General features: G+C 36.8%; 1 protein-coding gene across 3 annotated transcripts in view; it reads left to right on the top strand.

The window, feature by feature from the left end:
- LOC141911397 (arrestin red cell-like) overlaps positions 1-25,858 on the top strand; it is a 113,278-nt gene that overhangs the window by 45,433 nt on the left and 41,987 nt on the right. For all 3 annotated transcript variants that reach the window (XM_074802407.1, XM_074802404.1, XM_074802406.1), the window contains exons 7-8: positions 793-928; positions 13,678-13,762. In XM_074802407.1, the coding sequence (XP_074658508.1) occupies positions 793-928; positions 13,678-13,762 (221 nt within the window). The remainder of the gene's footprint in view (positions 1-792; positions 929-13,677; positions 13,763-25,858) is intronic.

The raw sequence follows: 25,858 nt of genomic DNA, 5'->3' as shown, positions 1-25,858 counted from the left end.
AAATCCAATTTTACTTTATTGAACATATAAAAACATCAAATCCAATTCAATTTTGTTTTATTGAGCAAATTTCAAAAAATTTAATTCTATTCCGCATTAAAATCAATAAGACCAAGGGAAAAGATTTATCTGAGGTATTTGTTCCTGCCAGATCCAGTCGCAGTCTGTGCTACTTTTGTATTCTACGATTGTATTGTGTAAATTATTAGATATTGACTCTGAGCTGGGAGTGTATTTCGACAAATTTAACCCACAGATGCATCATCATTTGCCATTTTATGAAAAGCTGACAGGCTGGCCATAGTGCCCCTTGGGGCTCTAGTTACTGTATGGTGATGTTGATATCATCACTTCACTTCAGTTATCAATCAAACTTTTATCAAAACCGGCTTTATTTATTTGTGAAGGTTATGAACGATGCAACAGTATTTGACTATGTGATGTTTATAACTATATATATATATATATATATATATATATATTAGTTTATTGATGAATGTATTCATGTATGAATGATGTATGTATTCATGTATATGTTTTTGTAATCTTTCTTCTTTTCTTTTCCTTTCAAATTTTCAAATTTTTTCTCATATTTTGGCTCTTTTTCTACTATCCAATCTTGACTTCTACTATGTAATATCTATACTATTATCCACACATGCCCATAATGTTTTACGTGTGGCAAGTTTGATTGTATCTCATGATGTAATTTGTGAATAAAATACTTAATCATTTAAAAAACTGTTATTTATATATTTGATTTATTTAATGCTATGATTTTGCCATTTTTAGGAACTCCGTCCGTTTGGCAATTAGAAAATTAACATACGCCCCTGAGGAACCAGCACCACAGCCGAGTGCGGAAGCCACAAAAGATTTTTTTGGCAGTTCGGGGCATTTACGTTTAGAAGCTAGTCTTGATAAAGAGGTATGTTATCATATATCATATAATTGCTCTTTCATTTTTGGGCGTTTCTATTTTTGTGGAAACATCTTTTAGCTCAAGAAGCATTTCCGAATCTTTAGATTTGATATCATCATTACAACGTGGAGTGTTTTTATGAAAGGTTACAGATACAAATTCTCTGCAGATCCGCAAGAAATCTCAGAAACATGATGTATTGATAGGGGGTTTAGGGTGTTGCCAACCTCCTGGTCTGGTGTGACTGGTTATTGGGTCGGTCTGGTGCGATTCGTTGTGAAGGTGTTCATAGCAGGTTTACTCATCTCTTCTGTTACATTTCTCGTTATCTACCATCTAAAGTGTCAACTTGCACCTGCTTGCAATGTTTTCCTATTAACTCTTTCAGTGCCCATGTGTGGTTTGAGAAAAACCCTCAGAGTGCCCATCATTGTTAACTAAAAAGTAGGAAAATCAGTAGTAACTTTGGAGATCCATAGAGTGAAAACTGTAAGAGCTTTATGGTAATTGAAAAGTTGATAGGGTATGATCCTTGGAATATTTTGGTGATAACTTTTCCGACTGAAAGTGACGCCTTATGGAAATGGGCTAATTTGCAGAAATTATAGTTGGTTGCCTATTTATTTGATAACCCCCTAAATTTCAGGTATGAAAATGAACAAATCTGGTTTGTAGCCTCGGCTAACAGCTGAAATGGAATAGTTCATGTCTACTGTCCGAAATATAAATCATATGGTTAATTATAATGCGCTTAAAATGAGCTTATTATTAGATCACGTAACCTCTGGATAGGTGCCCACTATGTCAAACGCAAAAACTTAAATATTAGTGATTCGGTGGTTTTTCAATTTTTAGGCCAGCCGTAGGCTGAGCCTAATTACTATACAAATGGAGCGAATTTAAATGACATGGTTTCCAGAGCAAAGGCTCTTTTACTGTGCAACTGAGCATATATTCATACTTCATTTACTTCAGGGTTTTATTTTAAGATCTAAAATTGTATTTCAAGATCGATTTCTGTGAAAGCTTTAGTTGATTTGGTTTTTGGGAGGAATATTTTTATTAGCACTATTGTGCAAAGTCTGGGAAAAATAGCTTTTTCTTAAATCGGATAGATGACCTTGATATGCTAATTAGCCATGTGCTCAAACTAAAAATTCAATCAAAAACCAATTCAATTTTGTTTTATTGAGCAAATTTCAGAAAACTCAATTCTATTCTGCATTAAAATCAATAAGACCAAGGGAAAAGATTTATCTGAGGTATTTGATACCTCAAATAAACCTCAATATTTGATACCTCAGATAAATTTAACCCAGATAATGCATCATCATTTGCCATTTTATGAAAAGCTGACAGGCTGGCCATAGTGCCCCTTGGGGCTCTTGTTTGGGTTAAGGAATATGAATTTGATTTGTTTCAAGGGGCTTATTCAGGGGCTCAACCTGCACTGCTTGAGATACTGTTTGTCGATTGAGTTAGTTATATCCTAAATCTTACCATTCAAAATATATCAAATGCTGGATGTTCAAAATTGCTCTAAATGCTTGGACTGAATGCACTTCTTCTAAACTATGAAGTGGAAACTCATTTTTACCTTCATGACGTAGTCATGAAGGTTATAAGATAGTAGTGAGTCGATGACGTCAATTTCGTGTCGCCACTTATAACTTGTTGGTGGGAGTTCAGAGGAAGATTTGTCAAACGAATAAATACTTCAATCTTATTAATGCAGAGTGTGAAATTTTGCTTTTTAAAAATATTTCCCTAAATTATTAGAAAATGCCGATAGTAAGACTGTGGGAAAGTTTTTATCGTTGAATGGGCGAATCACGGCGGTAGAGTGCACCTGTTATAAGGCGGAAATAGTTCCATGTGAAGGCGAAGCTTTTAAATGATTCGACAGTCAGAGGTGGTTTATCAACTTTTTTCAACTATAGTGCTCCATTTTAGCCCACTTGGGACTTTAGTCCCAGCGGGCTATTGCATTCACTTTTCGTCCATCGTCCGTCCGTCGTAGCGTCCATCCGTAGACGGAATCCAATCATTTTGAGAAATTTTGAAGACCCTTCAAGGTAATGTCTTCATATTTGGTTTATACGTGTATCTACCCTAGACACATCTTCATCCCAAAAACTGGCCCTTTCAGAGTCACGATGGCCGACTGGCAGCCATTGTTGTTCGCCAAAATCAGCACTTCTTACACATTTTCGAAGTTTTCGAAGGAAATTTTGAAGACGCTTTGATCAATGACCTTGATCTTTAGTTTATATTTGAATCTACCTAGGGCCCATCAGCATGAGAACAATTGGGTCGATCTGACTCAAGATGGCCGTCCTATGACCTTTTTGGTGCCGAAAAATGTCAATTTTGGCCAGAATTCTAGGTCCTGTAGCTTCATACTGCTTTGCCATTTCTCATTGCAATTTGTGATGGGTATTCTTTGGAAAGGGATGTTTTATACCTGAGACAGGTATTTTTGATCAGCCAATAATGACTCAATTGGCGGCCATCTTGGTGTCATCAGTACTCATTCGTAGGTGGGAAAAAGTTTTTCCACATTAAATTGATACCTAAGCATATTGTGTTACTATATTCAATTAGAAAGTTGTAGCCCATAATATGTTCTATGTTTTGGGTGAGTTTCAAGGTCATTGGTTTTTGTATATGGCCACCAGGGGGTGTTGAGTAATACAATAACTTAGTATTTCTATATTATATTTGTACCTATGCATATTTTGTTACCACAATCAATTGCAAAGTTGAAGCTCATGACATCTTCCATGATTTTGGTGAGTTTTAAGGAAATTAGTTATTCTATATGGTCACCAGGGGCATTGAATAGTAGAATAACTTAGTATTTCGTTATTAGATTGGTACCTAGGCATATTTTGTTACCATGACAGTGCTTCATCTAGCATTAGAAAAGGGTAGGGTGCTGATTTCTAATAAGGGCATTTAGTAGTACCCCCTGCTACGATTGATGACTAGAAACTATGTTTAACTCTGATTTTGCCATGAGTGACACACTTGACCACAGTACATCCTTACACCTATGCCTGTCAATGAACAAAAGTTAATCTATAGGGCTTTCAAAATGATTTGGAAAACCAGTTGCAGACAAAAAAATAGCAGAAACAAGCAATCTCAAAAAGCAAATGATACAGCGAAAAAGAGCCATCAATAGTGTATAGGCCTACATGAAATTGCATATTTTTAATCTTAGAAATATCAAATTAATTGATTTAAATTGATAGTGTTAGTGATTGGCAGTTAACTGTTGATAATTGGTAAGCAGCCAGCTTAAGAACACATTATTGCTATTAGGCTGCTCAAACTAATTGTCTCTGCGAGTCTCTCTGTGAGTTCACCGAACAAAGTTTTTCACCTTGTATATATAAAATTTGTCTAATAGTCTAGATAAAAAGATCCAGAGCATCACGATGTGTTCAAAACGAACCAATCCATCGAATATTCACTACCAGCTTTACAACGGCAATCGCTAGAATGATTGGCAGTAGTTTGGAAGTCAGCCAATTTCCTGGAAACTTAATTAGGCCACGCGTCTGAGGCACATTTTCACAGGATGCACACTGACTGCAGTACATTTAAATATAACCACTGATCACATGAGCTACTATCGTTGATATCATACGAGATATTTCATAGTCATCGCAGAATACTTACTAACAGTCGGATGCAACGGCTTGTTTTGTAAGCCCTGACTCATTACTCGTGACTGACAAGGGCAGGTGGGCGGACCTACGGCAAGTGATAAAGGCACAAGGGCGAGCATGGGACACATCTGAAGGGCACAAGGGCGGCTATTTTCGGGGCATATGGCCAACAGGGGCATTGAATAGTAGAATAACTTAGTTTTTCCATATTAAATTGGTAACGAGGCATGTTTTGTTATCACAATCAATTACAAAATCATAGCTGCTGACATGTTCGATGATTTTGGTGGGTTTCAAAGTCATTGGTTTTTGTATATGGTCACTAGGGGGCGTTATGTATTGAAATTGTTAGATTGTTGAGTGTTTGAAACCACTTCCCACGCGGGCATGGTGTCCCTGGACCCCTAGTGTCCCAATCAACTTGCTAGATTTCGATCGTTTCTCATAAGTCGACACTTGTAATTCAAGTGTGATTTTGATGTGTGTAGAGATACATTGTGACTAGCGTATTGAATGGCGGCGCCATGTTTAAGTTGCGCGTCGATCGTTGAATAGTGGAATTATAGGGTGGAATTATCTTAATTGTATCCATACAAAGTTTATTTAAGGTTAGTGTCAACAAATGGTCCATTACAGTCCATCTAATTTATGTGGAGAGACGCTCTTAACCGGCAAAACCGTGGTCTGTTTCGTGTATCGTTGGCCTACATGACTGACCTTGCTTGAGCGTTCGCTGCCGGCACGCCGCTTCAAAGTTATGAATAAAGTATTATATAACTGATTGTTAATGACATACAACAAATAAACCTTTAAGAAAGGTACCTATTGTCTGATATTCTACTGAAAAATTCTGGATTGATCCACCGCATAGTTTTTTCATGGTGAGTATTTTAGTATTTGAATCAATTAAGATGATTGACAGACGCGGGTGCGGTCGTATCAGCTGTTGAAGACGTTCAATGTAAACAATAATTTTAACCACGTGCGCGATGAAAACCGGGACATCAAACTAAAAAGCACTGAATTTTTTAATTACATGTGATTTGAATAGGCATCTGTGCTGGTTTTTCAAAAAGTCTAATCTTAATTGACTCCTTTTACATAGGCCTAAGCCAGGACCTCTGGAATTGAATTCGACACAGTAATTCGCCTGTAATTTGTGATGAATCTTTTTCAAAATTAGCATGAAGATTGGGTCTGGCGAGATATCCACCCCTATTCTAAAAAAATGTCATTGGTGATCAAGTATGGCTGCCATTGGGGTAGCCATCTTGAGTTTCTTGTTTGCACAATGCAGCCCGCATTCTTGATGGATTTCCACAAAATTTGGTGTAAGGATCAGGGTCAAGCTGTCCATGCCTTTTGTATATGGAGGTCATCGGCCTTCAAATATGGCCGTCAGGTCAGCCATCTTGAATTTCTAGCACGAAACGGCCTGCAATTCTTAATGCATTTTCAGGATACTAGTTGTAAGAATTTTGGTAGGTGAAATGTCTACACCTTATTGTCCTCCGCGCAGCGTAGGCCGCGAGCGGGGGACTTGGTATCCGCCTATGTCCGTTCGTCTGTCCATCCGTCCGCATGAGCTTGTGAACGTGATTCAAGAAGAACTGTTGATCGCATGACTATGATATTACACAGTATGATTACCCCTAGGGAGAGGATGTGCCCTATTGATTCTGGGGTCCAAGGATCGAAGGTCAAGGTCACTACAGGTCATTCATGTGAAACTTTGTGAACGTGATTCACGAACCGTCGATAGCAGGACCATGATATTACGTAGTATGATTACTCCTAGGGAGAGGATGTGCCCTATTGAATCTGGGGTCCAAGGACCAAAGGTCAAGGTCACTACAGGTCATTCATGTGAAACCTTGTGAACGTCATTCAAGAAGAACTGTGGATAGCAAGACCATGATATTACGTAGTGTGATTACCCCTAGGGAGAGGATGTGCCCTATTGATTCTGGGGTCCAAGGATCAAAGGTCAAGGTCACTACAGGTCATTCATGTGAAAGCTTGTGAACGTCATTCAAGATGAACCGTTGATAGCAGGACCATGATATTACGTAGTATGATTACCCCTAGGGAGAGGATATGCCCTATTGATTTTGGGGTCCAAGGATCAAAGGTCAAGGTCACTACAGGTCATTCATGTGAAACTTTGTGAACGTGATTCACGAACCGTCGATAGCAGGACCATGATATTACGTAGTATGATTACTCCTAGGGAGAGGATGTGTCCTATTGATTTTGGGGTCCAAGGACCAAAGGTCAAGGTCACTACAGGTCATTCATATGAAACCTTGTAAACACGTTTCAAGAAGAAACATTCATAACAGAACAATGCTATTTCATAGTATGATTACCCCTGGGGAGAGGATGTGCATTAGTGATTTTGGAGTTCTAGGGTCAAAGGTCAAGGTTGGTAGAAGTCTTTTGTCTAAAACCCTGTAAACTCAATTCTTAAATAACCATTCATAGCAGGAAAATGATATTTCAATGTATGGTTTTCCCTGGATACACTCATAATTTTTCTATACCAAAGATCAGTGTCTTCAGGGGTCATTCATTCCCTACTGGCTATCGCGGGGGACATAGATACATAGTATCAAATTGCCTTGTTGAAAATTGAGTTCAAGTATGGCCACCAGGGTTGCCATCCATCTTGGATTTTTTTTTCAGCACGATGCCTACACCAATTCTTGATGCATTTTTTCATGTAGTGTCATCTTTGGGGCAGCTAAAATGGGCTTGTCTTTTCATGTAAGGATATATTAACAGAAAATGAACATTATCGCCATATAGCCTATACCTCTTAACTATTTTAAAACTTGTTACTTCGTTACAATGTAAATCATTCTGTAAAACTTTGAATACTGAATCAATCTTCTTCTACTGCGTCATAAAGGTACAAGGCCCGTGGGCCTCTTGTTCATTCCCAGTTTGAGAAGTCTATTTATTAATTACTCATGAAACTTGGCATATATACAGAGTTTTTCATAAAGGATATGATAGTTTTTTTAAGTGGCAGCTTAGCTTCTGACAAAAGTTTTGCCTTAAGACGATAAACTCAATTAATGAGTTTATAGGACGTTCGTATATAGATGTAATAATATAACCATGTGCATTGCTCACATGTGTAAACATACCTGACAACAAATTAGATTTTTTGGCGCCAAAACTTTTTTGATTTTTTTAACTAAAAGATGGCCTTTGTCGAATGATTTTTCAACTGGAGCCAACTGCTATGCCATTAGATTCAGGGATGAAAATCTTTCGCGGATTTCCGTGGTTGGAGGTCCATTTTTATCATTCTTGAAATCGATGTAGTTCCGTTGAGAAAATGATAGGGGGGTTTGGGTCTTGGGGAGAAGTTGATGTAAGATCGTAAACGTACTTAAAGAACAGACCGTAAAAGTGTCTCATAAAACCGGTGCTACGATCTCTGAAATCTTTTTAACAACATCATTGCGAAACACCGCTTTTGTCTAGAACCACTGTGGAGATCAATAGTATATATACAGTAGACTCCGCTTACCTCGGAATTCTTGGGACTGGAAAATTTTTTCTGTGGTATGCTATTTCCGAGGTACATAAGGTCCGCAAATTTTGTCATAAAAAAAATTGTTGCTGACACGTGGGCTCAAATTATCCTTCTTATACTAATCTTTGTTGAATAAACATTGTATATGTACCATATCTGACAGGTTTTTATTGTTATTTATTTCAATCAAAACCTCATATCCCCGGGGAGATTTGACTTGTCATCTTTTATATCAAAACATCGTACTGTAGTACACCAAGTAAAGCCTCCTTCCAAGTTGAGAGAATTTAAAAACACATGGGTTTGATGTGCAGTGACAAGTCTATATAGCTCCGCCTACATCCATTCAATTGACTATTCGTATTAAAGACAGCCGAGAACTAGCGCGACTGGCACGCTTCCACTTCTTACGATCATCAGCATATCTGTCGCAATACACGTGGTAACAAAGTACAGATGTTGATTCACGTCGCGTCCAAGAACAGGTGTTGATTAATCTGTTTCAAATTGTTATGCAGTAGGCTAGGGATGCATTTTTGAAAAAATATTGTCGGGACGATGTTCAGAATTTCCGAGGTACACGATTTTAGGACTCATTTTATAAAAAAAATGATTCTGAGGTATGCGATATTCAGATGTATGCAACTCCGAGCTACTCGGAGATTTTCATTTGAGAAATAATTGCATTAAGAAAAATATTTTAGATTTGTTCTGATGTAAGCAATATTCGGAGGTGTATGAATCCGAGGTATGCGGAGTCTACTGTACAGTAGAACTCGCTCACCTCGGATCTCGGGGGACCGTAAAATTTTTTCCGAGGCAGGTGCAGAAATAGAAATTAATATTTTCAGACATAATTTCCTCTATGCTTCAATGTATATATGTCTTGTTGCAATAAAGCGTGTAAACTCATAATATCATTCGATAATCATTTGTATGCTTAATACGCTACGCTCGAAGCTATTTTTAGCACACTCAAACGCTATTCCAATAGCCTGTAATTTCATTACTAATGGGTGAATTGAACGGATTAAGCAAAAATATATTTTGTATTTGTAATTTTCTTTATGGTGCGCAAAGTTGAAAGCCGTGGGTTTTATATTTTTTGAGAAATTTACCAAAAAGTTTCAAAAATTTGATTTATTTGAGCATGTTTTTTTATGCAGCATCTTTAACTGTCCAAGATAATACATGTGAAAATTGAATGCTATTTGTGTCGGAAGAACTTAATATTGCCAAGATCCGACACTTGGTTCAGTAATTATGAGCTTTCAAAGACACAACCCCTCAAAATCTTGGTTCTATAAAATTTGTGTTTACCCGGTTTTGACTTCCATCATGACGTCATAACATTGAACGAGGTGGATCAGCTGGTGCGCTTTATTTCACAAACAAAATGGCTGCACGATTGAATAGGTTGATATTCACCATTTCTAGCGCGAATACTGATATTCAAGGCATATGTTATAACGATTTATTGTGTGCGATGTGTCCAATGATTCATCTAGTTTTGATATCCCGTGCATAAGGTAACGTTGCATCAAGATATCTGACGAAAATGTGGTTTCAAAATGCGGAAATTTACTTCCGTGTTCGCAACACGGCTGATTTACTGATAGTCATCGCATTTTTAGTGATGAGTCTGATATTTACATGGCTGGAATACTTGTATCATTATTAATTGAAGTCATTTTATTAACGTTCACATTAGCAATCCATTTTGGAGCCTGATTATTTGTATAAGTTTGTTAACTGCGAGATATTGGAGCGTTTGCGTTGAAAATAGTCGTGTACAGTCGTGTGGGCAATATAGCCTTTTTACTCTCGTGTTCACTGCGTGTATGTATCAGTTATAGAGTACGCGCGCCATGGTGTAGGTCGCGCGTAACAACGATTTGTCTGAGTGAAGATGTGAGCTACTTAAAGCAATCATGTCGTGAAATTATTAAAAATCATGTCAGTCGATAAACTTTGTTTCGTCAGTAACCGGCACTGACTGGCCTCAAATTTGAAGAACTTGGGAGCTTCTGTCCTGATTGGTCCGTATGATAAAAATGAAAAAACCTCCGATGAAACCCAGGCTCTCACCAAGTTTGTACCGTATCTTATCGGGTCACTCATAGTTTTAGTTGTTTTACATCGTTCAAGGGACGTATTACAATTATGAACATTTGTTCAGACAAAAGGCCCATAATCAATTTTTCGAAGATTTCATTTGTGTTAAAAGTCAGTTATCATTAAAAGTTCACACTGACCAAAATTGAGTCCTTTTTTATATTTTTTTTTTTCTTCTTTAATTTTCAATGAAATGAATTTTTGCATACCGGTAGCCTACGTGACAGATTTTTTACTTCACCAGTTTGGTGAGCCACTGGACCATTGGTCCTTTATTTACCTGTTACCTGCTGCATCCGGGGGTTCAAATCTCCAGTTTTCACGTGCAATGAGATTCTCATTAGGAAATGAGATTTGTACTGTTTTTGCTTCTATGGATTTTCAATTATCTAGACTCTCTACCTAAGATCTATATTTGTTTCTATCTTTAGTTCTATTACCTTGGGCCTCCATGGGGAGAAGAAATTTTGAGTAAGTGATTAAGGGCCCCAGTATTTCGGGCACAGGTCATGTCGGTCCCGAGATCCCATATGGTCTCTAAGGCACTGGTGATCACACCACATAATAGGCCACTTTAAAAATGCTCCTTTTCACGTGCAATGAACTAATAAGTCAGGAGTTCTACGTTTAAAAATCACCCGTGGTTTCCATAGTGTATCAGTAATCCAGTAGATAACATGAGCCCTGGTGTAGGTCTGGCGTAACTAGGACTTTTCAGTGAAGGTGTAAGCTTGAGTCACATTGTTTTAAGCTTAGCCTTTTCATGCCTGCCTACTAAAAGCAATCCTATCTTGAAACTATTGTAAACCATGTCAGTCGATAAACTTGAATCCATCAGTAACCGGCACTGCCCTAAAATCTGAAGAACGTGGAACTTCCGTGCTGATAGGTTTTATCATTGAAATGAGTTTTGTTATCATTAAAAAAGCTCCAATGAGACCAGGCTCTCTCAGCAAGTTTGTACCTTTATAATAGAAACCCATTATTTACAGATTATAATAGAATTAAAAACCAATGATCTTATTTGATCAAAAATAGATTAAAAGACAGCGTTTTGATCTCACCCTAGATATTGTCAGTGTGAAATTTTGACTAAAGAAGAAATGCCACCAAAAAAAATGCCACCAAATTTTGCAACATGAGAACAAATGCCACCGGCAAAAATGTCACATTTGTATAGTAGGAATGAATGCAACCACGATAAAATAATTATTAGTAGTTATTTACCAGTGTTTTCATAGATAGCCAGGTGTCGGGTCCCGGACCCGTCTGTCAGTCCTTTTAGACCCGGCTGATTTTTTCAACCCGACATTGTTCCCGGCGGCTATCAGCACGACTGTGTATTTTCTGGTCAGAAGTATTTGTGAATATATGCTTCACACACGCATCACTCGACTACTGCCGATTGGTTTGACTCTACTCACTATTGCTAGCTATGAGAACAGTTAAAGTTTTCCAAGAAATTGGCAATGTTCCAATCAGCTGTCAGCGAAGCTAGAAGTGCCACGCATGTTGGCTGTTGCTACAGGATTCCGTTCGTAGCGGGCCTTACAATCATTGAATTATCAAAGGGGAAATTCAAGGCCTTGAATTCAGCAAGGGTCTTCAAAATCGATTTAGGGGCCTCCAATTTAAAAAATGTTGCAAATCTATAGAATAATGATTATTTTTGTAATAATGGAAATCTTGGCAACAGTGTGACGATGTTTGGTGCAAGATATATAAATTGTATTGATTTCTTTTCAATGTTGTACGGAAGGTGTCTATTTTGAGTCATTGGGGAAACCCACTACCACAAATATCCATGATTAATCATCATACAGTTGTGTAAGATTTTACGGAGATCATGTCCATTGACGGATTTTCATACAAATTTCTTGGCTCAAGGGGACACATGATAGGCTTTTTTAATAAAGTGGAGCACAGATCCCCTTTGAATTTATTGTATATTACTTTAAAACAAACTTTTTCCTGACATTTCCGTCTTGAAGGAAGTAAGATTTCTCATCTTTGGAATCCAATCAAATCCAGTTTTCATTCTTTATTTTTCTGCAGTCCTTCCAAGATTTTACATGGAAAATACTCAAAGAAGGAAGCTATGATCCCTTCCATTTTGATAGATCCGTGATCTTGAAAATTAATATATTTCATAGATTGTAAATTTTATTTTCCCCTTCAACCTTTCATTTATGCTGTTAAAATTAGTAGGCCTACTCCAACCAATTTGATAAAGGGCCTTAGGATAGGCATTTGGTCACTGGCTCGAAAAATTGCAAATTTCTTAAACAGTTGCTGCAGTTGGCAGTGAAATTTACATAAGATAGGCATTCAATGGCAGTGAAATTCACTTTTCTAGGCTGATTTACTTAGGTTAGAAAAAAGTGCGTTTAAGTGCTTATATTTTTCCTATAGCATTATAACTACGAACCCTGTTTTTGGCCTTCAGTCAAAGTTGTTCGAGACCCTGCTGTTTTACTAAATGACATGACGGCTAAAATGATTAATGAAAACACTGTTTACATACCGAGATTTTGGTTGACTGCATTAATTATCAATCATTTCATCAGTGATCTGTTTTCTATTGATTATTTCCAACTAACTATTGTATTTGGCTGTTTTTCAGTACCCCTAAGTTTCCCCACTTTAAAATCTTAAAAATAGTTTGTGGCTGATTTTATGTTGTATGTTGTACCCTAGCTTGTACTTATATTTACTATTTTGGGCGGAGGTATTATGGGCGTATCCCGTACCTTAATGGTTGTAGGTAAAACTCCCCTGGGTAAAAATCCCCAAATATCCAAAGTAGGTAAAAATCCCCACTTGGTGATTTCCAAGAACATTTCAAAGCAAGATGTTTCTACAATCTTATTCATTTGCAATGAGACTGAAATATGTTTGATCTGTGAAATGAAATCTTTCGTAGTGATAAATTCCTAAATTAACGCTTTGAATAAAATAAATTGTTAGAATTAATAAGAAAAATGAACTTTTTATTCGTAATATCTTAAAATTCGAACTGAAATATTTTTGAACTGTGAACTCTTGTTAACTTGTGGTAGATTTTGAGCTGTGCATGCCATAATTTATTGGAAATAATGAACATTTAATTTGAAATATTTTAGATTCAAGCTAGTGCAGTATATTTGAAATGTGCGATGAACCCTTTCATTGAGATGTGTGATTGATCACTTTAATAAAACTCTATTATTAATGAACTATTAATTTGTAGTATGTTTTAATTAGAATAGTATATACTATAGTTTGTATGCTCATGATATCCTTATGGTGTTTCTTATGGTCATATGAAAAGATTGGATATATGTTAATGATATGAATAAATTGAACTTAAGACATTGGCCACAGGACCGTTGGTCCTTTATTTTCATTAATGTTTTGATATTTAATGCATTTTTCAGAAATATTACCATGGTGAATCAATTGCTGTAAACGTTTTAGTTGATAATAACACAAGTAAAAGTGTCAAAAAGATCAAGATATCAGGTATGTCTCCTAACAACATGTGTTTACCAGGGTAACAGGTAAAAATCCCCCAAATTTGATTTCTCAGCAAACTATGATAAAGTACTTGAATATTCTTATCTTGAAAAACTTAAATAGTTTGGATATTTACCGGGAGGAAATTTACCAGGGGATTTTTACCTACATTCGTTTACCAGGACTCAGTCTCACAGAGTTCAATATGACTTCAGGATTATTTGATTTTTATTACCTTATCTTAACAACTGTATAGCCTCTCAGCATATTATTTGCCATTCATTATGTGAAGGGCGGGACGATCACTCTGAAAATATGCTAATGAAATATAATTTTGATCATTTCTAATTGCGATGATAATTTTTTCACCGGGTCGTATACTCTGTTTTTGTGTGGTGACATTTTCTTTCTAGGAGTGTGTTGACAATTTCAAAATGGCTCAGGATTGATTTCCCATCTTTGTATATCATCATTTTTAAATGTTTTCAGAAACAAGTAAAATTACTTATGATATTGAAATGATTTTTCAATGTTAATTAATAAGACATTTTCTATGATATTTCTTTTAGGTTTGTCACATAGCCATCACAGATAGTAACAGTCAGTTACTGGGGTTAGCACTGGTCTTTATATTGGGGTCCTGGGTTGAATTTTGAAATGGTACATGGCCATTTTGTTATTCTGAAACAAGCTGCGTTGTGTACTCTGCTGTTGGAGACAGTTAGAAATTATCGAATTGGGATTTGAATAATTCAGTAGCTAATGTAGGTGAATTGTTTTCTTTCTATTAGTTTTTCTGGGTTGTTTCACCCAATTGATACGTGGAAATCAATATTTTCGAATTCTGTTGAGTTGGAAAAATCATTACGTACGTGCTTGAAATGCTAATAACAGTTTATTTTGGAATTTTGTCTTGATCAGACAATGGCATTGATGCTAAGGTAATGCCTACAAATACCATTTCTGTTACAAAGTAATGAACATTTAAAGTTTAGTTTTTTTTTTCCGCGAATATTGTTTCATCTGGAAAAGAACATTGTTCTCATTGGCTTTTGATGATGAATTCCCTATAATCTGAACACTTATGTCACATAAACGAAAAGTTATCATTGAATATATCATAATCATAGCCACCTGGCATCAATGATGAACTTAGGATTGTTCACAATTTCACAAAATTATCTGCAATTCAATCAAATCTATTGGAGCTTTACACTAATTTAATTCAATTTGATAAAAGATAATGGCTATTCAGTGGGGAAACAGGACACCGACTCAAGTCAATCTTATTCAGTGGTGTACCAGGACAAGTATTCAATTGCATTTGGAAATCACAGTGATTTTGACTAATGAAAATTCTGAAGTATGAAATTTTGGTAGCTGTCATTAGCACTCAGGAATTTCACTATGTGGTGTCAATAAGATCTTTTTGTCGCATTCGAATCCTCGCTGGGTGTATTTCCGTAGTTCTTGTGCCGTTTAAAGCCGATATTTGCGCGAATTGTATTCAGTCTATTTGAAATTGATTAATCCTTCTCTGGCTCATTTGTCAGGTCAAGGGAGAAGTTTGTATTTGCCATGACTGGTGAAAACTCTTAAATACTATTTTTTATCTCGGGCGAAGCCCGAGATGTTGTAATGGGTCCAAAAATCGATTTTTTTTAACAAATGAGGTTATAACTTTGACACGAAGTCATGCAATCTACTATGTTTATGTGCAAAATGTAGCTTCATCATGCGGCTAAAATCTGTTGGAAATGGAATTTTAAATATCGCGTTCATTTAAGAGAAATCGACGAAATTGTGGCGATTTTTTATTTTAGAAATTTCAAGGAGCATTTTGTTTCATAAAACGGCTAGAAGACCGATGTACAACATTACATTGAAGTAAAATAACTGCTCCCGCTGTCAATCAATGTAAGGGCATATTCGATTGACGCAGACAAACCGGTCTTTTAATCTTCTCATCTATTAATCTGCTCGGTTCTAGTTTCTCATTTCCCAGTCATGGGAGAGTCTTATATGTTTATTTTTAATTTGATAGCCGTAGTATCGAATCCGTCTCCCCATATCTATTTCATTATGCAAATTACCGAAGATTCAATCGATACGCTACTTCACGGAAGATTATGCGCGCACAATCGAATAGGCCGAAACCTCGTGTATTGCCGCGATGATTGCTGATTGGATTTCGATGATGTTGTTCACTGAAATCAGCTGATTTTACACATCCATGAAGTGTTCAAGGAAAACCATTAAGATGCATCAATCAGATGGCGCCTATACATTACAAAGATAACATTCTGCACCCGAGATATTAAGATCCTTGGATCTCTTGTTTTTATATTATCCTACACTGATAGAAAATGCAAGGTAAAATCCAAGTTTATCACGATACCGAATAGCTCATTTGCTGTTTATTTCCATGCATTACAAGTTTTGGTTATTTTCTAGTAAATAGTCAAGGTTCATATGATGTAAGATTTGATAAGGTGGGCCACCAAAATTGTGTCCTTTTGCCCCCCCCCCGAAATTCATCCAATTTCAAATTTTTAAGTGCGACAGTTTGTTAGGTTTGAATTCCATTAAAAGTCGACTTGGTTTTAACTCGAACCAGCAGTTTTGGGATAAATCCAATTCCCATCAATTTAAGTGAACTTTTATTGAATAGTATCTTGTGCTTGTTTGAACTCTCGTCATATCAAAAGTAATTTGTAGGGTCTTACACTGATACATGTATAATACATTGACGTAATTGTTACTGTCATATCAGGTTTGAATCCCCGACAATAAACAATTTTTAACCCACTTGGGACTTTAGTCCCTGCGGGCTATTGCATTCACTTTTCGTCAGTTGTCCGTTCGTAGACGGAATCCCTTTATTTTTGGAAGTCATAATATTTGTACACATGTATCTACCCTAGACACAACTTCAGCCCAAAAACTGGCCATATCAGAATCAAGATGGCCGACTGGCATCCATTGTTTACCCCTAAAGGCCCATCAGCGTAAAAAAAGTTTGGTTGATAGGACTCAAGATGGCTGTCCCATGTACTTTTTGGTGCCCAAAAAATGTCAATTTTGGCCCGAATTCTGAGTCTGTAACTTCCTACTGGTTTACCATTTCTCATTGCAATTTGTGATGGTCACTCTTCGGAAAGGGATCTTTTATACCTGACACAGGTATTTTTGATCAGCCAATAATGATGCAATTGGCGGCTAGCTTGGTGTCATCTGTACTCATTCATAGGTGGGATTGACACATTTGTGTTTTTCCACATTATATTGATACCTAAGCATATTCTGTTACCACTATCAAATGGAGAGCGGTAGCTCATTGCGTGTTCTATGATTTTGTTGAGTTTCAAGGTCACTCCTTTTTGTATATGGCCACTAGAAGGCGTTGAATAATACACAAACTTAGTATTTCTATATCATAATAGAAGAATAACTTAGTATTTCCTTATTGTATTAGTAACTAGGCATATTTTGTTACCATGATCAATTGCGAAGTTGTAGCTCATGACATGTTCTATGATTGTAGTGAGCTTCAAGGTCATTAGGTTTTGCATATGGTCAGCAGGGGGCATTGAATAATAGAATAAGTTAGTATTTCCATATTCAATTGGTAACGAAGCATATTTTCTTATCACAATCAATTACAAAATAATAGCCGTTGACATGTTCTATGATCATGGTGAGTTTCAAGTTCATTGGTTTTGTATATGGTCGCCAGGGGGCTTTGAATATTGAAATTGTTAGATTGTTGAGCATTTGAAACCACTCTCCAAGTGGGCATGGTGTCCCTGGACCCCTAGTTCCATTTCTATTTATGATTTCGTAAGGTTGCGTATTAATGATGCTGCTAAGCAGAAAATACATAATCATTGCTTTGCAGCTACACATGTATAATCAACAATTTTATTTGCACGATTATGAGAAAAGGTCAGTGGAGGCTTTTAATTTTTGATACGAAATGTAGTACACGCCTTAGGTTCGCTCTAGCACTTGTATGAATGTTTTGTTTCAAATTGCATTCAAATGAATTTACCTGCTATTCTTCGTTATAGGCACATGTATATTACATTGCAGAACAATGAGGCACTGAACTATGGCATCTGTCAAATATTGTGTGGTACAGTGCAGCTTAGAATTTACCTTGGTAAATAGCGCTTCGTTTGCACGTTAAATGTGTGGCACCAATTGAAAGGTAGCGTACACGTGTTAGGAATACGTTTGGATGCCGATGGAATGATGTACGGTTCAAGTTTTAATCATATTTCATTTCTTTCCAAAACGCCAATTAATATCCGTTAAAAACATAAATGAGATGGAAAAAAGTTAAGGATGTTATGTTATTCCAAGCAGTACTGCAGAAAAACAGTGCTTAGGTATGAATGGGCCTAGATAATCGCTATTAGTGAACTATAATCATTGCGTCACACAGACTACCTGCTTTTGTATTGATCTTTTCACATTTGTTTGCTAAGTGCATGTATAGGAAACGAGCACTTCGCGTGTGGCCTAGTTAAAGTTTTCCAAGACACTGCAAATGATTTTAGCAACTGCATGCCGCTGAAGTAAACACTGAAGGCAAGTGGGTAAATTCTGAATCTCCGAAGTTTAGGGATTAAACTTGCACCATCATGTAAGTTCAAGAAAGTCAAATTAAGAATCTTGTTTCTTGTTTGATATTTCCATCGGATTTCGCCTTTTTGGATGATACTTCATGTTCCCTGTTTGATGTTCAAATCTGCTTCTATTTGCCATATCTTTTCTATTTGCCATGACTTTTCTGTACAGCGTCGTTGAAGTTGTTGCTAAAACTATACGTAGTTCACTTTGAAGCATTACTGTGCAAAAAATCTGTAATATAAAGATGAGGGTGTATGATTCTTGGATTCCCACAGTAAGCATTTGATGCCCTTACTGATAAAATTGTGGAAAGCCTAATCCTGGACAGAAGACAGAATAGGCAAGGCCTTTTTAAAGAGCTCGAGGAAAGGAAGAACGGGAAAGAGGAATTCAGATATTATTCAGTGTGTTGCTCACTTTTAAGTCACCGCTATCAGTGTAATGAGTTTCCATAAATAGCGCCCCTGGAGGCAGTCTCACACAGTGATGGTGATGCCAGAGCTAATATGATAAGTGGGTAAAATTGTATTACATGTACAGGTATTTGAAAGCTGGATATTACTGATATCATGTGGCAGGTTTTTGTCCCCTGTGAACAACTTTTGGCTGTTATAGACAACATTAGAAATATTAGTTTTTATAGTCAAAAGATAATCAGGATCCATTACTTGTTGAATCTAATTTTGATCCTTCAATCAATTGCAATGATAGATTCATTAGGGTTTTCTGTTTCTCCACAGCAAAAAACCCTATTGATATTCACGTGATTTTTTATTCCCTTTTCTACACTATTTTCGTCGAAAGTACATAGGCTTTTTTACCTTATCGCTGTTTCTGATACAATCCGTTTAATTTTTGTGCTCACCTCGATCTACAGATACTCCTGGCGAATTTTGATTAATCAATGTTAAAAAAACTCTGTGGGGCCGTAAACATCGAAATTTGAGCCCCATTCAATCAGGCGACATGTTTTTCTGAGTCGTCATCCTGAAATCCACCACAGGCTGCTGGTCACTTCGATTATCAATTCAAGTATAAATCTGCCTCAAGACTTCACATACAGCTGCAGTCTTCAAACAGTTTTTAACAATTACCCATTTTCTTCATCAGTACACTCAACCGATCCACAGGATATTTACTGCTCTAAATATTATAAGCACTTTTGAGCTGTAAAGATCGATGAACCAACGTGTGTCTTTACATCGTCGTTCCGCGGATCCGCCGCAAGTATTCCTCGCCATGAGAATCAAATCAAGTACAAATAAATTTATTACTCCCAGTGATTTGGCCGACAGTTCAAACAGTTTGTTTAACAATAGTCTATTTTCCTTTACAGAATTTACCGGATATTTAGTAGAATATATCATTTAAGTACCATTTAAGTACTGGCGAGTTGTAGGCCTAAACTAAACATGCTGAAAAGATGCAGTGGAGAAAAGCTGTAGTGTTGACGAGGTATCAAAATAAATGAGTTTACTTTACTTGAAAAAAGAAATTATAAGGCACTGAACAAGAAGACTGATAGACCTTATTTTTTGGCTGATCTTCTCTAACACCTGAACTATTTGTTTACATGTGAAGAGTGAGGATCGAAGTTTTGAAACCCTATTGGGGGACAATTCTATGGAAATAGAGTTCTCTTAGATGCATTCTTCCTAAATTTTGATATACATTTAAATAGGAAATGGGCAACATTTTTCAGCTCAGAATTTTTTCGAATAGGTAGAAAATATGCAAGACAGTATGAGATAAAAACACATGAAAAGATCTTTGGCTTCAGATTCAAGAAACCGTGCTTGCCAGGGCGGCCTGTACTTTGTTCTACCCTAAACTTTTTTGCAAAGCGCTAAGCTGTAGTTGCCAGAAAATTATATTCAATGAACTATGTGGATAGTTTTTAGGCGCATGAAGGGCTTACCTGTCAGTGAATTGTCTATATCGGTTTTACCTGGCAATGAAGCTACGCAGTTAGTGGTTTAGACTGACTGGGAGAGGATCGGTAGATTATTGTCTCTGCAGGGTTCTACACTATAGCCCGGATTTTATTGGATTCAGCGCAGCTGAATCTATTATTATAAAACGGAGTGCTGAATTCGTGTTGACTGCTATCTCCTCCGAGTGTGAAATGATTCACGGGCTAAGGTCTGCATTTAGTTGGCTGTTATAACGGCAGCTAAATGGCAACTGCTTTTGAAGGCTATTGATGAAACCTAAATTGGGTAAATTTGCAATTTTATGTCGTTTTTGGGGATTTTAGCGATGTAGTGTGACGTCGTCTTGATCTACTAACGTAAACAACAAGAGCAGAATTGTGCAACATTTGCTGTCGAAGTAGGCTTTTTGGTTTACCTGTTGTCAGCAGTATGAGGTTGGCATTGAACCAATTCATGTAAAATCGGGGTACGTTTTTTTAAGTGAGCAATTTTTAGGACGACGGTACGTAGTACACGTCGTCCTATTGTTATCGTGAAATCCGTCACGTCAAACGATTACGTCTGTTTAACGCCACGTACGCGTCTGAAACTTTCACAGTAGCTTAAATATGAAAAAAGGAAGGTTGAGGGCGTATATGGTGAATTTTTGTTGCTTGGTTAATTAAATATTGCCGAAATGAAAAAATTGAAATTCTGAACCCTGTCTAGAAGTAAAACTGTATTAGTCCGCGCTTAAAATGGTGCCACGCATACATTTTTGAATAAGCACTTTACATAGGCCTATTTCATGATTTAGTTCTTTATTTCCGTGTATAGATATCGGGAGATTTATTTTGTCGTTTATTGCCTGAAATTTCCGTATTTTCTTGGTGTGTGTCAGCGGATTAATTGAATGTTTACGCATTGTTGATATGGACTCGGCGAGTACACGTGCTACATCGATTCAACATTAGCTGCTGTTGAATCGATACTCGTACGTCGAGCAACGCTGAAAACTATCTTACTATTACTAGTAAAATGATTTATCGTCATTCATTCTTTTGGAATTTCGCGTCAGCGATCCGTTTTTAGAGCCCGATTATGTGTATCTAGTTTGCGGCACAGTGATGAGATCGCGCGTCGATATCATTAGTTACAGTCCCGTAGGCAATATCGCCTTATATACGTGGTATGTATCAGTAATAGATAATGCGCGTTACGGAGCGCGTAGGCTACAATCCACACGCTCGTTATATCAAAAAGGTTTTGAATTAGCAGAAGAAATATTATTCACGATAACTTTTACTAGAAAAAATTCCTTTTGTGAAACCATTAAAACCTTTAAGTCAGTATCTTAATTTCGTCAGTAACTTTTTTAATTTTGACTGTAGCCATATTAGTTTCACATTAGTTTCACGTTCGGATATTTTCACAAATATCCCATCTGATTTTAAAAGCTTTAACCACCAACGATTAGGTAACTTCTCGTCAGTAACCGGCCTACACCCTCATTGTAGTTTTGTATCATTCTCCTTGATCTATCAAACATTTTTCAGGTCAAAGATTCCCATAATCAATCTTTAAGATATCTTGTTAGAATTCTAATGAGACCGCTGGTAGATATTCATTCTGTTCCACTTGGTAGATCGTTTGATTAGCTCCAGGGCGTAAGGGTTCAGTTAGCAGTTGCCTTTGGTTCAGTCTGTGAACAGCTTCAAATAACTGTGTTAACAGATGGATGTGAAGCTTGTACCCCATGGACTGCATGGTCATTGGCCTATGTCATGGGTTCTTGGCGATTGTGCCAAGAGCAGACTGTATCCTGTGGTCATGGTAAGTATAACTTTGATTAAACATGCACCGATGGCTAAAATGATACCTTCGTTTCTCAACCCCTCTAATTGTATGTAAGGCAATATCAATCCATACCGACAACAATTTTATTGATCGAGCTTACAATATTTCGAGCCTCGGGACCTTTTTCCCTCTGGTTTTCAAACTTACAGGGATGCTAACTGCTCCGTTTTGCCTTTAATCTCTGTAATACCTTAAACTTGCATTAAATGTTCAACTCTTTGTCTAACAGTGGAACTTCGTTTGGACCTTACTTGCGAAAAGCACTACAGTGTGTAAGCCTTAGCAACCAGTCTATTCATCCTGAGTTCCACTTTTAATTTCTATTCTCTGTCGTCGACCTATTAAAAAGTTTCTTTCTAGTTTCATTGGTTCTCGGGTTAAACGACGTATAATCGATGCAATTGAAGACATGACGAACCTCCGTCGATGACATGGTCAAATTTGTTTAATTTCGACAAAAAACTGTTTTTGGCGGGAAAATTTTTAGCTCTTGCTTATAAAATTGCAATGACCTTGATTGGGGGCGTCGTCTCTACGAGCAAATGTGATTGGTTGTTTTTGGGATATATGGGGAATTCCGGCGCTACTAAAATAATAATGGGAAAGCCATTAATGGCGAACGTTTCATTGGACTAGGTGTCGTATATGTGCGAATTTTAAATGCTCATTGCTGGTGAGAATATAATTATTTCACATATTGCCATAGGTATTGTTTCATTTTAATACCCGGTGATTGTGTTGATTGAGATTGAAGTGAAGCGGACGTTCACTACACAAGGCCTCCACGTGCGCGGGATTGTTAAACATTTAGACTGTTGCACACACAAACACACGCTCATACAGACTGCTATATGGTGGTGTTGTAACGCTGCTTGGCGCGTGCATGTTTGATATGATAACAGGCTGAATAATCGTGGTAGCAGAAGATGAGCGCTGTGTTTTCTGTTTGATAGAATTCGTGATAAATTGTAATTTCTTTTGACTTGAAAATACTAAGCAGGCAAACCATAGGTATAGGTCGAGGTCTGAATATTGTAGTGGTAAATTCCAGGATTTAAAACGATCTAATACTATGCTCCGGTGTTTTAGCTTCCGCTATTTGAATATTTTTTCATATTGTGAAAGATATTTTAATGAAAATATGAATTAGTTTCCTTGGACGTAGACCATAAACAAATGTTTATCTTTGGTCTCATTTGACTACAAAATAATTCTTAAAGAATGAAAAAAAACAATATAAACTTCTAGAACTTTGAAGTCACGAATTTTCACGAAGATTTTTCAAGCAATGAATGCCCTTACTCCAAACAACCTCCAGCTTCAGGTATATAACTTCAAGGTAAACCACACTTTGCCCATGGGCAATTTATTATATATTACTGATACAACATATAAAATTCTCCAATGAGAAATCTACAAAAGAAGAAATAAGATTGACGATGATTTTTCATTTGCTCTGCTGAAAATTGCATGTCGATGTGCGGCGTCGTTTGCGGTATTTACTGCAGAGCTGTGATGATAGCGCCCTCGTTTTAGTGTGAAGCTCACTAAATTCAACGAAGCCGTTAATCTTTAGATCAAGGTTATGCTGTTAATAAAAAAGATTTGTTAGAAATACATGAATAAAAATTAATTATGCATACCCTTGGGATTATCTTGACGAAAAAAACGTAGGTATCAGTATGCAGATTAATTTTAAGCAATTCTAATTTAATTCGTATTAAAAACACCATACATGTCGATCAATATTGTGTAGTATATAGTTGAATTTTAACGTGCGGTTTAACTGCAGCTAACTTGCTACGATCCTGCTTATGCGGACCTCGGCGTCTTGTTTGCACTAATTCTTGACGCTAAGATTTACTGTGTTCTTGCTGAGGGGTTTTAGCATGGCGGCCCGCCATGCTACGGCACTTTACCGCCATGCAAATAATAGATACACCATGCTTAAAGAAATTCTGTCATGCTTAAGAAAATGATCAGGAGTTTATTTACTTATCTGGCTTTCTAAGACGGTCTGGTCACACGCTCAATTTTATTACTGATGCATCAATAATTGTATAAACACATTCTCATAGTTTTTTAGTAAAGCGCCTCCATCAAAGTCACCAAAATATTTTGCAAATCGAAATTATTAAACGCTTCCTCTAAGCTGTTGATGATAAAATTGAATTATATTAACAGATTTGAGAACATGGAACTATATTATGCACATAAGCCTACCAATATACAACAGAAAAGTGCCTCGAACAAACTATCGACGATCTCTGCTAGATGAAAATTACCGAATTTAAACTAGTTCATTATGGCCCCCAATTGCTTGGAAAACGTATCTTAGCACCTATGAATATAAAATTTTTCCGGGGGAGTGCCCCCAGATGCCTTTGCGAGTTGCACATTGCGAGTGATGGATTTTCTTCATGAAAATAACCAGTAATGCCTGCATCACATTACGCAAACTGGGCCATTCGAAGACGCTGTACTCTCTTAGTTAGTTAGTACATGCTAGATACAGTAGTCCTGTGTACACACGGTGAGATAAGCGATGGCATCCTGCCTCTAGTAAATATGGACTGACTCAAAATGACAGTTGAAAAATACCCTGTTTGCCGCGTAGTATTAAAAAGATATAACGAGAAATTTACATCTGTTTTCACTGATACAACTGTCATCTCATTCATCCACTCACCCGAGTCAATTTGAAACACTGTCATTGACCATATGGTCCTTATGGTCCTCTTGTTTGTTTTCATGGGCTTGCATGCTTGCAAGCCCATATTGCTATCACACAGATTGATAACTTGCTTGGGGAGTCGATTACTTTCGTTAGAACCTTTCTTGGGCTCTGATATTTACACACATTTAATGCAGTAACAAAATCTAGGTTCCTTTCGTATATTGGCTATAACGGTTGTTGTTTTCATTGTTTTATGATTTTGTTTAATCGTTTTTGTTATTTCAGCAGCGCATACCAACCTTGGTTGAGCGTGCGTGATCAGGCTTGAAATTGGTATCCATACGCGGCAAAGTGCTGCCGACAATTCAGTTCATTCTTTATTGACATAAAATTTCATAATGAAACATTTACTTTCACGTTTTTAAAAATTTCTTTTAATTTTCTTTTACTTTCATTGGGTGCTTGCGTTAGCAATTGGTAAAATCTCTGTATGAACATTTATATTTTTCAGTTTAAATATCTCAAACTTAAAAACCGCTTTTCCTTAAAATAAATTCTGAATTGAATTGAAGACTTGTTCCCTGTCACTTCAAAGAGCCAGGGGGCGGTAGCCTATGGTGGCAATAAACTTCATCGGATGATCGTAGTGGATTGTCATTTGAAGGAAATGTAACTTAATCTTGCTTAATGTCTTTATTATTTTAAAAAGAAAAATTGTGGCTCTTATTTGTTTTCGTGTTCGCCTGAAGTCACGTTTTTTCTTTCAGCTGTAAATTTTTCTATGCAAAATCATTTCCACACAATCTGATAATCTAGCAATTATCAACAGATGATAGATTCCGTTAAGATACTGCAATAAAATATTCAAATAACAACTATCTAAACGCTTGCACTAATTCGGTCCGGGTCTACAATAAAACCATTCCAATTCCCAGTCCCCGTGTGTAACATTTTATGTAACAATGTAAGACAACACCGATATCTTAGCTCTTTAACAAGTAATCAGTTCAAATTTCGCTT

This window comes from Tubulanus polymorphus, chromosome 9, assembly GCF_964204645.1.
Source record: "Tubulanus polymorphus chromosome 9, tnTubPoly1.2, whole genome shotgun sequence".
In the NCBI taxonomy this organism is placed as follows: Eukaryota; Metazoa; Nemertea; class Palaeonemertea; order Tubulaniformes; family Tubulanidae; genus Tubulanus; species Tubulanus polymorphus.
The sequence above is the reverse complement of the archived record's forward strand: the minus strand, read 5'-3'. Positions and strand labels throughout refer to the sequence as shown.